The 17740-nt window shown below is 41.5% G+C and overlaps 1 protein-coding gene across 4 annotated transcripts in view; it reads left to right on the plus strand.

Moving 5' to 3' along the window:
- The window catches only part of LOC140187064 (E3 ubiquitin/ISG15 ligase TRIM25-like), a 47225-nt gene that overhangs the window by 12417 nt on the left and 17068 nt on the right, over positions 1-17740 (plus strand). For all 4 annotated transcript variants that reach the window (XM_072241985.1, XM_072241988.1, XM_072241987.1 and 1 more), the window contains exons 4-7: positions 30-260; positions 1070-1241; positions 12443-12547; positions 14460-14546. In XM_072241985.1, the coding sequence (XP_072098086.1) occupies positions 30-260; positions 1070-1241; positions 12443-12547; positions 14460-14546 (595 nt within the window). The remainder of the gene's footprint in view (positions 1-29; positions 261-1069; positions 1242-12442; positions 12548-14459; positions 14547-17740) is intronic.

Raw genomic sequence — 17740 nt, forward strand, 5'->3', positions numbered from 1 at the left:
CTATTTGCAATCTTCCGTTCCTTAATCAGGAAACAACGTGTCGGGTGAGATCTGACATTGACAAACACTTTGATGATCTGATCAACTGCATTAAAGAGTCGCAGAACATTGTAACAAACATCATTGACAGTGAGGAGGCTGTTGCCTTGGCACAAACTGACAGCATCCAGAGTTGGCTGAGCCGGAGGTGCATTGGACTAAAGCGGAAAACTGATGAAATAGACCAGCTCTTGAAGTCTGATGGCATTCAACTCTTAAAGGTAGGCAAAATCCTGATGGGACAGTGATCTGAAATGAATGCTCAGTGACCAAATAACTAAGGAATCTGAAGGCGGATGCCTTTCTGAAGAGCATGCATTTGAGTGCATGCCTGTATCACTAGGCTGATGGGGAAGCTTCTTGTGTATCATGTTCATTCCCAGATAGCTTTATAAAAGCTTGGATACCTTTTAGCCTCTTAAGTTACAAAGCACTTCTAATAGATTGGCTGGAACTCCTCATGCAAACTTCCTCCCCCCACTCCATATTCAGCAAGTCTGCTCTGTTGGTCTCATTAGATTAGATATGGAATTTGGATGGATGTTATCTTGTGTAACCAAATGTTAACTATGCTGCCAAACTTGCTGAGTTCCTGTGGCATTTTATGTGTGTTGAGGGAGAAGTGATCCTTATTTCTGTTTAAGTAGATGTTTGTTGCATGCCTGTGGATCCTGAATCAAGTTGTTCCAGTCTGTCTGTTAGAAAATACCCTTTAATTATCATCTAGAATCCTCCTATAATTGGAAAATCTTGTGCTTTAAGAAACTCTGTCCAGGCAGCATATGCAATGATGTTGCTACTCATTTATTGAGCTAGTGCCCACACTTCTCTTTAATGGGAGGTCCACTTTCTAACATCAAGGATGGGAAAATGAGTGGAGCAACAAGACAAACCAGTTAGCCCGTGTGATCACTTTTAGTTGTTAATGAATCTGGGGAGAAAAAGAAGCATTCATTGTTCGCAACTGGAAATTGTGCAACTTATATAAGAGTAAGTGATGTCTTAAATCTTGTGATGTTGTGCTTTGTAGGAGTTTCAAACTCTGGAAGAAATGGAGACAGATCAGGTTTTACCCACATTGGACACTGATATTGATAAACAGCTCTCCAATTTAAAGTGCATAATTGTCGAGCTGACTAAAGATATTACGGCGCAGCTGCGCAGAGCCTGTCATGAGAAGCTGCCTGCAAGTAAAGAAAATGGTATTACCTTTTTATTCTCATATTTTCCCAATCTCTTTCTCCTCGGAAGGTGTTGATTGCATTCCATGAGCCTTCCAATAAGGACGACCAGTCTCCATGTTGAGTGTTGGCAGATTACAGTCAAATCTATTTCGTTCGCAGTGATCTTTCAATCCCTCACCCCTGGAACACTAGAACACCACAGCACAGTACAGGCCCTTCAGCCCTCGATGTTGTACCGACCCATATATTCCTTTTAAAAAAAAGTACTAAACCCACACTACCCCGTAACCCTCTATTTTTCTTTCATCCATGTGCCTGTCTAAGAGGCTCTTAAATACCCCTAATTTTTAGCCTCCTCCACCATTCCTGGCAAGTCATTCCAGGCACCCACAACCCTCTGTGTAAAAAAAAACACACACAACAACAACAACAAGTTACCTCTGATGTCTCCCCTAAATTTCCCTCCATTAACTTTGTACATATGCCCTCTGGTGTTTGCGGTTTGTGCCCTGGGAAACAGGTACTGGTTATCCACCCTATCTATGCCTCTCATAATCTTGTAGACCTCTATCAAGTCCCCTCTCATCCTTCTACGCTCCAAAGAAAAAAAGTCCCAGCTCTGCTAACCTTGCCTCATAAGACTTGTTTTCCAGTCCAGGCAACATCCTGGTAAATCTCCTCTGCACCCTCTCCATAGCTTCCACATCCTTCCTATAATGAGGTGACCAGAACTGAACACACAAGTGGTCTCACCAGAGGTTTGTAGAGTTGCAACATGACCTCTCTACTCTTGAACTCAATCCCCCAATTAATGAATCCTAGCATCCCACAGGCCTTCTTAACTATCCTATCAACCTGTGCAGCGACCTTGAGGGATGTATGGATTTGAATCCCAAGGTCCTTCTGTTCATCCACACTCTTAAGTAACCGACCATTAACCCTGTACTCAGCCTTCTGGTTTGTCCTTCCAAAATGCATCACCTCACACTTACCCAAATTGAACTCCATCTGTCACTTTTCTGCCCAGCTCTGCATCCTGTCTATATCTTATTGTAACCTTCGACAACCTACAGCTCCATCCACAACTCCTCCAATCTTCGTGTCATCCGCAAACTCACCCATCCTTCCACCTCATCATCCAGGTCATTTATAAAAATCACAAAGAGCAGGGGTTCCAGGACAGATCCTTGCGGCACTCCACTAAGTCACTGACCTCCAGGCAGAATACTTTCCTTCCACTACTACCCTCTGCTTTCTTCCTGCAAGCCAATCTTTTATTCAAATAGCCAAAGTTCCACTGATCCCATGCCTCATGACTTTCTGGATGAGTCTCTCATGGGGAACCTTGTAAATCCCTTGCTAAAATCCATGTAGACCATATCCATTGCCCTATCCTCATCAATTTCTTTTGTTACCTCTTCAAAAAACTCAATTAGGTTCGTGAGGTACAACCTTCCCTTCACAAAGCCATGTTGACTATCCTTGAGTAGACTGTACTTCTCCAAATGCTTGTAGACCCTATCCTTAAGAATCCTTTCCAATAGTTTGCATACCACCGACGGAAGACTCACCAGTCTATAATTCCCAGGATTCTCCCTATTACCTTTTTTAAACAAGGGAACTACATTTGCCATTCTCCAATCCTCCGGCACCTCCCCTGCAGCCAAAGAGGATTCAAAGATCTTAGCTACCTCTCCAGCTATCTCTTCTCTCACTTCCCACAGCAACCTGGGGTATATCACATCCGGCCCTGGGGAATTATCAACCTTGATGTTTTTAAGAAGATCCAACACTTTTTCCTTAATCTCCACATTGTCCAGCACACAGGCCTGTTCTATTTCAACGTCACCCTGATTAAGGTCCTTTTCTCTTGTGAATACTGAAGCAAAGTATTCATTTAGGACCTCCCCAACCTCCCCCGCCTCCAGGCACATGTTGCCTTCTTTATCCTTTAGTAGCCCCACCTTCATTCTTGTCATCCTTCTGTTCTTCACATACACATGGAACGCCTTGGGGTTCTCCTTAATCCTACCTGCCAAGGTCTTTTCGTGCCGCCTTTGAGCTCTCCTAAGTCCTTTCTTAAGCTCCTTCCTGGCTACCCTATAATTCTCATGAGCCCCTCCTGCTTCCTGCTTCTTATATCTTACATATGCTTCCTTCTTCCTCTTGACAAGTTGCCTCACGTGTTTCGTCAGCCACGGTTCCCTTTTCCTACCATTTTTTCCTTGTCTCAGTGGGACAAACCTATCCTAAACCCAGCACAAGTGGTCCTTAAACTTCCCTCACATTACTTCTGTGCTTTCACTGTTGAACATCTGTTTCCAATTTACTCTTGCTAGTTCCTGCCTCATCCCTTCATAGTTAGCCCTTCCCTAGTTAAGCACTTTCCCATTTTGTCTGTTTTTATCCTTTTCCATAGCTATGCTGAAGCTAAGGGAATTGTGGTCACTCTCACCAAAATGCTCCCCCACCAAGAGGTCTGCCACCTGACCAGGTTCATTACCCAAAACTAAATCCAGTATGGCCTCTCCTCTTGTCGGCTGGTCCACGTACTGTGTCAGGAATCCTTGTTGAACACACCTGACAAATTCAGCCCCATCTATTCCCCTTACAGTCAGGAGGTGCCAGTCAATATGAGGGAAATTGAAATCACCATAACTACAACCCTGTATTTCCTGCACCATTCTAAAATCTGCCTGCTTATCTGCTCCTTGGTGTCCTGGGGGCTATTTGGGGGCCTATAGACTACTCCCAGCACATTGAATGATCCCTTCCTATTCTGACTTCCACCCACACCGACTCAGTGGTCACTCCCTCTGCAGCGTCCTCCCTTTCTATAGCCGTGATGCTATTCCTGACCAGTAATGCTACTCCCCCCACCTTTCTACCTCCCATCCTATTCCTTTTAAAACATCTAAACCCCAGTATCTGCATCAGCCAATCCTGCCCTTCCTGCAGCCAAATTTCAGTAACGTCCACAACATCGTAGTTCCGCATATTGATCCATGCTCTAAGTTCATCCCGTTTATTCCTAATACTTCTATTGTTGAAATGGACACATTTCAACCCCTCTAACTGGCTACATTTATGTTTTGTCCCCTGCTTGTCCTTCCTCACCAACTCAGAACACATAGCATCATACCCTTGTCCTTCTACCTTAATCTCTACACTCACATTCTGATTCCCATCTCTCTGCCAAACTAGTTTAAACCCTCCCCAACTGGTCTAGCAAACCTGCCCGCCAGGATATTGGTCCCTTTCCAGTTCAGGTGCAGCCCGTCCTTTTTGTACAGGTCAGACCTTTACCAGAAGAAATCCCGATGATACAGAAATCTGAACCCCTGTCCCCTGTACCAACTCTTCAGCCACACATTCATCTGCCATAACTTCCTGTTCCTATTCTCTCTGTCTTGTGGCACAGGCAGCAATCCCAAGATTACCACCCTTGAGGTCCTGCTTTTTAACTTCTTTCCTAACTCCCTATATTCCTTCTTCAGGACCTCATTCCTACTCTTATCTATGTCATTGGTCCCCACATGGACCACGACATCTGGCTGCTCACCCTCTCTCCTGAGAATACTGAGAACTCGATCCACGATATCGCGGACCCTGGCACCAGGGAGGCAACAGACCATCCGGGAATCTCGATCTCTCCCACAGAACCTCTTATCTGTCCCCTTAACTATTGAATCCCCTATCACTACTGCTCTCCTCTTTTCCCTCCTTTCTTTCTGAGCTGAGGGTCCCGTCTCGGTGTCAGAGACACGACCACTACAACTTGTCTCTGGTATGTCGTCCCCACCAACAGTATCCAAAACAGTAAACTTATTGTTGATGGGAACGGCCACAAGGGTGCTCTGCTCTTTCTGTCTGTTTCCCTTCCCTCTCCTGATAGTCACCCACTTACCTGTCTCCTGACTTTTAGGGGTGACTGTCTCCCTAAACCTTCGATCTATTACTGCCTCTGCCTCCCGAATGATCCGAAGTTCATCCATCTCCAGCTCCAGTTTCTGAACTCGGTTTGACAGGAACTGTAGGTGGATGGACTTTTGCAGGTATAGCCATCAGAGACAATTGTGCTGTCCCTGACTTCCCACATCCTACAATCGGAGCACTGGACTGCCCTATCTACTGCCTCCATTAACTACTCCTAAGTTAATTAAATTAATTAAAGAAACTTACCTGGCCTTACCTCACTGGGAGCAAGCGCGTCCTCCGCCTCAAAGCTCCACTCCTTCACTGGCCACTCTCCACCTCTCTCTTTCTCTTGCATATTATTCCTGAAGGTGTCTGTCTGGAAATTCTGGTGTGTTCTAAAGTGCTTTAAAAATTAAGTCAGTGTAGTGGGATAAAACTCTTGTGAACATTTACTCATCCCATCAATTGGGAATTAGTGCCAACAGATCAAACAAAGCAGATGTTTTGCTGTAAAATGTTAAAGACCACAGCACCAGTGGTGAGGACCGAGAAGGGATGGTCAAGGGAGGCAAAGGAGTACTACAGTACTGCTTTGAGTCAGTGGACTGGACAATATTCAGGGATTCATCTCTAATCTGAATGAATATGCTACAGTTGTCACCAACTTCATTAAGACCTATGTGGATGAGTGTGCGGCTTCCAGAACATTCTGGACGTACCCACAACAAAAGCCGTGTATGAGCCGGGAGATTCGTAGTCTGCTGAGGGCTAGATCTGTAGCATTCAAGACCGGTGATCCAGAACTATACAAGGAATCCAGATTCGACCTTCGAAAGGCTTTTTTAAGAGCAAGAAAACAATTCTGATTGAAGTTAGAGATGGAATCGGATGCACAGCAGCTCTGGCAGGGTTTACAGGCCATTACTTCCTACGAAGTGTGAAACCTAACTTGAATGGTTGTGATGCCTCACTCCCAGATGAGCTAAGCACCTTTTATGCATGCTTTGAAATGGAGAATAAAACTACACCTGTGGGAATTCCTGCAACAACTGGTGACCCTGTGATTTCCATCACGTCAGAATACCTTTCATGAGGGTGAACCCTTGCAAGATGTTAGGCCCGGATGGTATACCTGGTAGGGCACTGAAAATCTCTGCTGGCCAACTGGTGGTAGTGTTCAAGGACATTTTCAATCTCACTGCTGTAGCAGAGTTTCTCATCTGCTTCAAAAGGACAACAATCATACCAGTGTGTAGGAAGAACGAAGTGAGCAGCCTCAATGACTTTCGCCCAGTTGCAGTCACATCTACTGTGATGAAGTGCTTTGAGAGGTTGGTCGTAGCCACAATCAGTTCCTGTGTGCTCAAGGATGTGGACCTGCTGCAATCTGCCTATCACAATAGGTAGGTCAGCAGATACATTTAATGTCAAAGAAATGTATACAATATACATCCTGAAATTCTTTTTCTTCGCAAGTAACTACGAAAACAGAGGAGTGCCCCAAAGAATGAACAATAGTTAAAACGCTAGAACACCAAAGTTTCCCCAGCTTCCCCCTGCCACGCACAAGCGGCAACAAGGCAATGCCCCCCACTCCCCACCAGCAAAAAACATCAGCACCCTCCAGTGAGCACTCAAGCATCAATAAAGACACTGACTTGCAGTATTCCAAAAACTAGTTGTTCACCTGATAATTTGACATACCACAGTTCTCTCTCTCTCTCCCTAATATGGGAAAGGGAGGTGTCCCCGTTTCCATATAAAACCATATAACAATTACAGCACGGAAACAGGCCATCTCGGCCCTTCTAGTCCGTGCCGAACTCTTATTCTCACCTAGTCCCACCGACCTGCACTCAGCCCATAACCCTCCATTCCTTTCCTGTCCATATAGCTGTCCAATTTAACTTTAAATGACAACATCGAACCTGCCTCAACCACTTCTGCTGGAAGCTCGTTCCACACAGCTACCACTCTGAGTAAAGATGTTCCCCCTCATATTACCCCTAAACTTTTGCCCTTTAACTCTCAACTCATGTCCTCTTGTTTGGATCTCTCCCACTCTCAATGGAAAAAGCCTATCCACGTCAACTCTATCTATCCCCCTCATAACTTAAAATACCTCTATCAAGTCCCCCCTCAACCTTCTACGCTCCAAAGAATGAAGACCCAACTTGTTCAACCTTTCTCTGTAACTTATGAGATGAAACACAGGTAACATTCTAGTAAATCTTTTCTGTACTCTCTCTATTTTGTTGACATCTTTCCTATAATTCGGTGACCAGAACTGTACACAATACTCCAAATTTGGCCTTACCAATGCCTTGTACAATTTCAACATTATGTCCCAACTCCTATACTCAATGCTCTGATTTATAAAGGCCAGCATACTAAAAGCTTTCTTCACCACCCTATCCACATGAGATTCCACCTTCAGGGAACTATGCACCATTATTCCTAGATCCCTCTGTTCTGCTGCATTCTTCAATGCCCTACCATTTACCATGTATGTCCTATTTTGATTAGTCCTACCAAAATGTAGCACCTCACACTTATCAGCATTAAACTCCATCTGCCATCTTTCAGCCCACTGTTCTTACTGGCCTAAATCTCTCTGCAAGCTTTGAAAACCTACTTCATTATCCACAACTCCACCTATTTTAGTATCATCTGCATATTTACTAATCCAATTTACCACCCCATCATCCAGATCATTAATATACATGACAAACAACATTGGACCCAGTACAGATCCCTGAGGCACACCACTAGTCACCGGCCTCCAATCTGACAAACCGTTATCCACCACTACTCTCTGGCGTCTCCCATCCAGCCACTGCTGAATCCATTTTACTACTTGTTCATTGCATACACTGGATGAATTCCTTCGTCAATAACTATTGGGAACTAATACACAGTTTTATAGTACTGTGTTCTAATTTGTTGTGCATTTTATTTAAATACATAATTTGTTACTCAGTTTGTCTTTTTTTTACTTTTTTCCATGAAACTGGCTAATTGGGCAGCCAATTAATTGGACTGGAATCGATTGTACTTAAGATGCACCCTTACCAATGTCTTGTACAACTGAAATGTAAACTCCTAGTGTGCCAGAAGCCTTCTTCACCACCCTGTCTACCTGTGACGTAGAAACAATGTAACTCCCTCCCTGCGAGTGACGTACAGATAGCTGAAGACATTCTATTCTTGTGTCCCTTTACCTCTTCATCAGGGCAGTGTTGACCCAGGAGTTGCGCCTCTTGCTGTTGTGCCGTCCCTGACGTTTCTGGGGTAACGTGGCGCACCGGGTAGTTCAGCTTCCACCCTGTTGCTGGGACAGACAGCTGCCTGGGCTGGATCAGTCGGACATCCAGCTCATCACTGGTGTCAAATGTCGCAATTTCTTTTTCAAATTTATCTTCGTAGTAAAATCTGCTGTGGCCTTTACACAGCGAGAGGGGAGGCATAACAAACAACTCGCTGATTTTTGATGTTAGAAGTCTGTTGTGTCACTTTTTCCGAACTCTGTGCCCAGAGAGTCGGCACCAGAAAGGCAGCTCTCCGGACACACAACCCCCGGCAGCTAACCCGCTGCTCCCGATGTTCCGCGTTCACCCGCGACACTTCAGTCAGGGGCACCGGCCTAGAATCAGCACGTCTCTAGAGCCATGAAGATCCGGAACCCTGAAGGCACGCTCGCCTTCCAGGCCACATCCTTGGGATATCAAAAAGCGGCCAGTTGTGAGGCCCCGAGACTGGATCCCATTCCCGAAGTCAGAGTGTAACTCCAGGTCACGGTCTTCAAAAGAACCTTGAATAGGTCTAAAGCAGATTTCTCTGACTGTCCACTTGGCCTTGGATCATCTGGACAATCGCAATTCCTACGTCATGCTGCTGTTTATTGATTACAGCTCCATGCTCAACACCATCATATCCTCAGTACTAATCAACATGCTCTAAAACCTGGGTTTCAGTATCTCCCTCTGCAACTGGATCCTTGACTTTATCATTAGGAAACTGCAGTCAGTGCAGATCAGAAATATCATCTCATTGACAAGCAACACTGGTGCACAAAATTGAATTGAATGGAGAATATACGTTTAAATTTTGGCCGGTTTACAGACCAGTATCCTGTCTCAATTGTGCACGATGACATTTTTAATTTCAATTCAATGAAGGGGCCTGGGGTAGGACTGAAGTTGTCATTTAGATACAAAGTAATGAAAAGGACATTGGAAAGTGAATGGAAGAATTTTGGAAGTGTTAGCTTTGTCTTAAGCCATTAAGATCTTGAGTGTTAAATGGCTAATACTTATTATGTAGTTCTTGGCAGGTTTAGTAACTAATAATTTATCTCTCTCTTAATGCGCATTGGGATTTCTAACGATTAAATTAGTCAAATTCAAAACCTAATTGGAAATAGTTTCATAAGCTTAATAGTTACACGAGTTTCTGGCTCTACCACCATTGTTGACCAAGTCATGTTGTTCCATTTATTGAAGAGATCAAAGTGCAGCAATCAGCTCAGGCTGCACCTATGCTACCAGTCCTAATTCTGAGAAAGGATTGCACCGTTTGTGCACAAGAGGAAGAGCGGAGAAGAGAAATTAGTTGATCTCTAGTGTAGAGAATTATGATAATAACCTGATTTCAGTAATGGTTGTAAGATGGGAAGTGCATATGATGATTTTTTTTTGTGTGGTCTATAGAGCGGGGATTTCACCATTTAGTACCCTCAAAAGTACAGAAAAAAATCGGTACTAAACAATGATCACAATATAACAAAAGCAACAATAGGCTCATATTTTCATTCCATTAGGACTCATGGGGCTGTTGTGAAAAATTTGCACGATGCCGGTTTATGGAAATCATAAACTGGATACGACATTGACAGAGAATAGAAACATGGAAAACCTACAGCACAATACAGGCCCTTTGGCCCACAAAGCTGTGCCGAATATGTCCTTACCTGAGAAATTACCTAGGGTTACCCATAGCCCTCTATTTTTCTGAGCTCCATATACCTGTCCAGGAGTCTCTTAAAAGAACCTATCATATCTGCCTCCACTGCCATCGCTGGCAGCCCATTCCATGCACTCACCACTCCCCGCGTAAAAAAAAAAACAAAAAAACTTGCTCCTGGTATCTCCTCTGTACCTACTTCCAAGCACCTTAAAACTGCCCTCTCATGCTAGCCATTTCAGCCCTGGGAAAAAGCCTCTGACTATCCACCCGATCAATGCCTCTCATCATTTTATACACCTCTATCAGGTCACCTCTCATCTTCCATTGCTCCAAGGAAAAAAAGGCCGAGTTCACTCAACCTATTCTCATAAGGCATGCTCCCCAATCCAGGCAACATCCTTGTAAATCTCCTCTGCATCCTTTCTCTGGTTTCTATGTCCTTGTGAGGCGACCAGAACTGAGCATGGTACTCCCAAGTGTGGTCTGACCAGGGCCCTATATAGCTGCAACATTATCTCTCAGCTCCTAAACTCAATCCCACAATTGATGAAGGCCAATGTACCGTATGCTTTCTTAACCACAGGGTCAACCTGCGGAGCAGCCTTGAGTGTCCTATGGAGTCGGACCCCAAGATCCCTCTGATCCTCCACATTGCCAACAGTCTTACCATTAATACTATATTCTGTCATCGTATTTGGCCTGCCAAAATGAACCACCTCACACTTATCTGGGTTTAAATCAAAAGAGAAAGACATGGGAATAGAATTAGGTCATTTTGTCTGTCAACTCTGCTCTGCCATTCCGATATGGCCAATTTATTATCCCTCTAAAACTCATTCTCCTACCTTCTTTGCTTAACCTTTGACACCCTTACTAATCAAGAACCAATCAAGCTCTGCTTTAAATATGCTCAATGACTTGGCCTCCACAGCTATCTGTGGCACTGCATCCCACAGATTCAGCACCCTTTGACTGAAGAAATTCCTCCTCATCTCTGTTCTAATGGGATGTCCTTCTATTCTGAGGCTGTGCCCTCTGGTCCTAGACTCCTCCACCACAGGAAGCATCCTCTTCGAATTCACTCTATCTCGGCCTTTCAATATCCAACAGGTTTCAGTGAGATTTTCCCCTCCCACACCCCATTCTTCTTTGGACAAGGGTTTAAATGAGAATTAAAATATTGAAAGTTCATATATGTAAATACTTAACATGAGAGCTGTTGTGTTGGGCTGAGACCCTTCATCGGGACTATAAAGGAAGGGGGCAGAAACAAGAATAAGAAGGTGGAGTGACAGGAAGGAGTATAAGCTGGCAGGTGAAAGCTAAGATAGAGTAGGTCAGAATAAAACACAGAAAATGAAGAAGCAAAACATTGGTATCATTTAAGAGAAGAAATAATTTAAAATGGTGAATTTCAGGACGTTGATTGAATTGAATGTTTTTTTGAAACCAGTTATTTATTAAATAATTGGACTTCGAGTACGTGGAAGTAAACCATTGCATTGAATTACTGTTGTCCTTGTGGTTAAAATCCTGTTAGATTTGTCATGCTGACTTGCTAGGTCATTTTATAGGGCAGTTTTGAGTCAGCCAAATTAATGTTGGCCTTGAGTGATAAAGGACAAACTGGGTAAAGGTACTAGATTTTTCTGAAGGATGTTTGCTGACCCAGATAGGATATTAGTTTCATAATTAGGGTAGGGGGAGGGGGGGGGTTTCAGGGTTTCGATGCTCTATCATTCAGTCTATGGGATCTCTTGTTTCATGGATGTCTGTGAAGAGTACCAATTTCAGGCTGTATACTGTGTACATTCTCTAATATTAAAGGAACCTAAGTAATCATCTTGTATTTGTTTCCTTTATCTGTAGTGATATTGTGATCAGTAATATTCAGTACATATCTGGAGCTGTTTTCATTTACTAGCAACATAATGAGTGTATTCAAATCACAAACAAGAGAGAATCTGCAGATGCTGGAAATCCAAGCAACACACACAAAATGCTGGAGGAACACATTAGGCCGGGCACCATCTATGGGAAAAAAGAACAGTCGACATTTCAAAACCTCGACTGTACTTTTTTCCATAGATGCTGCCGGCCTGCTGAGTTCCTCCAGCTTAATGGGTGTATTGTGGGCTTTCAAGCTTGCATGATATCATTCAGTTCAAGTATGAAGTTTTAGTTCATGCCAGTTCTTGGGCCTGCCCACTGAGGAGGCAGAGTACAGCGTTTTCCAACGTAATGGCATATAATAGGTGTTTTATGCTATTTTGGAGTATTTTTATGTAAAATAATAATTTGCCTGTTTCCCATTTAACTCATATTTCCTGTTCCAGTTGACCTTCAGTCGATGCCAACTGCTACCCCTTGCAGCACTTCTCAACCTCTAATGTCATCCTGTCCTCAGGGCTTTTGTCCAATTCCAAACTCCTTAATAACTGGTAAGAAACCTATTATGGAATATATGACACCGAAGAGCACGATATTATATAAGAGGATGAATATTGTGAGAACATGTGCACGCCTATTTCTTAAAAGTGTGAAGCAACACACTGACTATTTTGTAAAAGTGTGAAGCAACACACCGACTATTTTGTAAAAGTGTGAAGCAACGCACGAAGTGCTGGAGGAACTCAGCAGGTTCTTAAAAGTGTATTGTTTCACTGGTTTGTACGACTGAGAGTAGTATTTGTCTTTTACGTAGTGGATATGCCATTTGGTTTATTTCAAAAGTACATCTATGTTCAACAAACCCATCCAACTTTAATGATCTCTCTGCCTTATTGTTGTGAATGATTTTATTAATTTGTTTATAACAGCTTATGAATTTATTCATGATATGAATTAATATTACTGGCTTATGTCATGGTTTGTTGTTACAGCAGTACATTGTAATACATAATAATTAAGAAAAATTATAAATTACAATAAGAATTATATTTTTTTAAAAGTTACGTTAACTAAGTAGTGCAAAAGGAGAGCAAAAAAAGATCGGAAAAAAAATATTGAGGTAGTGTCCATGGGTTCATTGTCCATTCAGAAATCAGATGGCAGAGGGGATGAAACTGCTCCTAAAATGTTGAGTGGTCTAGTGTGTGTTCTCTAGACTTACCCTTCATCAATTCCTTGCCCTTACTGATGTTGAGTGCAAGGTTGTTATAGCTTTTCCTTAATTTTGTTTTTAGTTTTCCTATTTTTTTCCAGTTATTATGTCATAGCCCATTTATTGTACCTCTTGGTAACGAGCAGATTTAATGATGTAACAAGGAATTAGAAGATTCATGATTCAAAGTACATTTATTATCAGAGTATGTATGTAGTATACAACCCTGAGATTCGTCTCTCCACAGACAACTATGAAGCAAAGAAAGCCATGGAACCTGTTCAAAGAAAAACATAAAACCTCCAATGTGCAAAAAAAAAGAGCAGATCGTGCAAATGGCAACAAAGGGGTGCAAAACACAGAATCTAAAACGTCAAACCACAAGGTTAACGAAAGAGTCCAGGAATGTTCAGTTTCAGCTCAGTTCAGTTCAATCTAGTGCTGTTACTCGTTGATTGCAGGCCGTGGAGCCTTTCTGCTCCAATCAAAATCAAACAAAATAGCTAGTAAAAAAGGAGCAACAAGAAACAAACCATAGCATGAATTACAGAGTTCAGTCCACAAACCACATCAATTAAACCTTACCTAAAACCCAACACCCCGGCAGCAATGAGCGAGAGGGAGAGCAAGACCGATCAAATGCAGGCACCTTCCTCCGGAGCAGTGAGCAAGAGTGAGAGAGGCACCAGTCAGTAGCAGGCAAATGGCACTAAAATAGAAAGCGATAGAAATGATTGTAGGCTGCCAGCATCCAAAAAGTATGAAAGAACTTCAGTTGTTTACCTTCCATTAGATTGAAGCAATCAAACAATTATCACGTTTCATAGTGTAATGGTAGTGTATCATCTTAGTTTTGTATCTACTGACTTCTTGACTTGCAACATGGAGCATCAATATTTCAGCTTCATTTTCCATATCATATCAATTGTCATAGTATTCGATATAGATAGTAGACTGTAAGTCCATAATTTATGGATTTTAAATGCTGCCTTCATTCCATCTGCAGTGAACTGCTTCAATAAATCTTGTTTCTTCATCCCTCACCTGGAGTGCCAAAACTAGTAAATAGCAAATCCCAGTGGGCAAAAATTTGTTGAGAAATTGCAGTTATAACATTAAAATACTTATAACCCAAACTATTGTATTTCTCATCACTGATTCAGGAATTATGTTTTCTTTTAAATTGAACCTGAGTTTTTTTTTGAAGCCTTATAAGTAGTAACAGACAGGGATACCTTTTTCTGTTGCAGCTGATTTCCAGTCCCTGCTGAATCCTATTCAACAGTCATTAATGCTCTCACCAGATCTTTGGGCAGTGGGCACTTCACAGCTAAATGGTAAGAAGGTCTTCATTTATTATTGGGGGTAAATTAAATGCACGTATCCTGCTATCAAAGATATGGAGCAAGTGTAGAGAAGGTCATCCTGACAGCAAAATGTTAGCCTTTCTCTTGTGGGAGGTGGGTTTGAATCCAAATTATCACGGTGAATATAAAGATTGCTTTCATTCTTGCAATCTCAATCTCAATTGATTTTCAATAATCTTGGTTTACTCCTTGACGAGTATGAAATTTATACTTGAACAACCATTTTTTATTTCTGAATTAAATTGGTTCACTGCCATGGACAACATAATTGTTGGTATGGAAAATGTCAAATTGGCATTTAGCTTTACTTTGAGAGCACTAGTGAAATAGAAAATAAAAGGAGCAAATTGTATAAAAGCATCAAGGCATATAAACTTAAAATGAAAAACAGGTGCAGTCATTTGTCCTCTTGTCCTATTCAGGAGATTTTTCCTGTCCTGTGAACCACCCTTTTCCACCCCAATGGGTAAAACATCTCTTCATCTCGGTCTTAATTAGATAGAGACTTACAGTTGCTACAGCTCTCTGGGTACAGAATGCCAGTGATTCATTAACCCTTTATGAAGAAATTCTTCCTTGTCTCTATATTCAGTGGTCATCTTTTTATTTTGTAGCACTGTCCTCCATTTTCACTTTCTGCTGTGAGGGATGCATTTTCTGAGCACTATCCTGTCAAGACCCATCAGAAACTTTTATATTTCAGTAACATCACCTTCCCTGTTTAAACTTCAACAAGTAATGGCCCAACATGCTTAATCTTTCCTCATAAGACAGCTCAAGAACCAAAGTAATAACATTTTTCTGTTCTGCCTCCAATACAGCATATTGTTTCTTAAATATGTACTACAGACATGGTTTATCTAATGGTTATAGTTACATACTCTATTCTCTTCAATAAAATGTACTTTTATTCACAAATCTGCAAACAATATTGCTGAATAGAGAACCCAATTAAATCATAATATATTCAAATAAAAAAGTTCCCTTTATATCAAAACCAGAAGATTAATGCTTTACTTGAATTTTTCATTTTTGTATTTCTGTTTTATACAGCAGTACACCATCATTTTATACTCTCATTTGTTTTTCTACTGTCACTTGTGACTTTCTGCATAATAACACAGATGTGCTTACTGTTAAAGTATTGATTAAAAATGTTGATCTATGGTCCCAAGGAGCAGGGAAGAATTATACTTTCCATCACTTTATGTCATGTTATTGTGTGAAGTATGGGACATAACATACATCATTGCATAGTGCGTTCATACACAAACACCACCAATGTGTCCAATGCTTTTCATATGGAACCTCAAAAGAGAATTTAAATGCAACTTTATAACGAGTATCTCAGATTTCAGAGAGTGCTTAGTAGCTCCCGTGTATCACTGTTTCCAGTAGAACCTAAAGAGAGATTTAACTTGGAAAGAATGAGTCTTGAGGGGGAGCATGACGCACAGTATATAATGAAGAAAGTATACTGTAATTGTTCAAGTACCTTCTCTCTTGTTTGTGTTAGAGACTGAAAGGTGTTATTTCAACTAAATAACTACCTTTATTTTAATAAAATAAATGTAATTATTGAAACAGCACAATAATATGATTTATATTGAACTTGAGTTCTAGAAGTTATTAATTCTCCCTGATTCTAACAATATATCGTCCTTAAAATTTGCTATCTAGCAGGTTTGGCACAATAGCCTTCTATCGTGGTATTTTTTAATAGAAACCTATGAATTGTTTTTGAATTTCGGGTCTTGATCTGGGTATCAATGCTAGTTTTCCTTTAAATACCCACATTCCCTCATTCGTTTTGATGTAGTCGTCCCAGCTACACCATATCTCACTTATTTATATCTTGCTGTTCCTTCATGGTTTTTACCAAAATCTTGGAGCTCCCAAACTGCATTGTAGGCATACAACACACTCAACTCAAGCACTGCAGCTTCTCAAGAAGGCAGCTTACCACCACCTCCTTAAGGGCAACTAGGGATGGACAATTAAATACTGGCTCAGCCTGCGAAGCCCACATCCCTTGATTGAAAAAGAATACTGCCTACTGTTCAACTAATGAATGTGTTTCATGGGGATATATAGTGGTTTCCAGTTAATTGAGACACAAAGGGACTAGTATATTTTGGCCAATTAAGTGGCTGCCCTAATTAGCCAAAATTTCATGGAAATAGTTAAAAGGGTATTAAAAAAGAGAAACAGAGTAACAAATTATGCATAAAATAAAATGCAGAACAAATTAGAACACTGCCAGTACTATAAAACTGTGCATTAGTTCCTAAGAGTTAACAATGAGGAATTCATCCATGTCTTGTTCTTTTGACTGTAAATGAACAAAGTCAGCGCAGACACCTAGTACAAGTAATGGGCTGCTTTCAAACAAAGCTGTCGATGATCGCATCCTCCAAATTTTCACTTTCGTTGTTACATTCAAGATGATTGTGGATACCTTCAAATTCTCCATAATTTCTAACTTGTTGAAGTAGTGAAATTGTTTTCTTTTCGTTCCCTGAAACTGCAGTGAGCAAAACAGTTCTGAATTGTCTTACTGTTTATTTCTCATCAACTATCAATGAGAAGAATCCCTGTGTTTTGAACACAAACAGGTGGTATTTAAAAACTGTTTACTTGAAGCATGGTGCTGTGTCTAATGGCCATGCACAAGTGCACGGGATTGACACTAGTTAGAATCTGTTCGTCAGCAATCTCCTGTTCCAATTAAGCATTGTCCTAAATAAACAAAGGGAATCCTGGCTATTTTCTTGATTAGTTTTTGTTCTTCAGGGGTTGCTCCAAATAAGTAGCTGCCCCGATTAACCAATGGCCCAATTAACCAGAATTCACTGTACCTTTAAGATGGGCAAACTTTTGAACCTGGACCCTACTTTGAAAGTGGATATATGACCATAAGATATAGGAGCAGAATTAGGCCATTTGGCCCATCAAGGCTACTCTGCTATTTCTTCATGGCTGATCCATTTTTTCCTCACAGCCCTAATCTCCTGCCTTCTCCCCATGCCCCTTAATGCCCTGACTAATCAAGAACCTATCAACCTCTGCCTTAAGTATACCCAATAACTTGGCTTCCATATATTGTGTGTTTTTAAAAGGTACTTTTTCAATCGTCAAGTACTTTATACATGAGGATTACTTAA

This window comes from Mobula birostris, chromosome 24 (assembly GCF_030028105.1).
Source record: "Mobula birostris isolate sMobBir1 chromosome 24, sMobBir1.hap1, whole genome shotgun sequence".
Lineage (NCBI taxonomy): Eukaryota > Metazoa > Chordata > Chondrichthyes > Myliobatiformes > Myliobatidae > Mobula > Mobula birostris.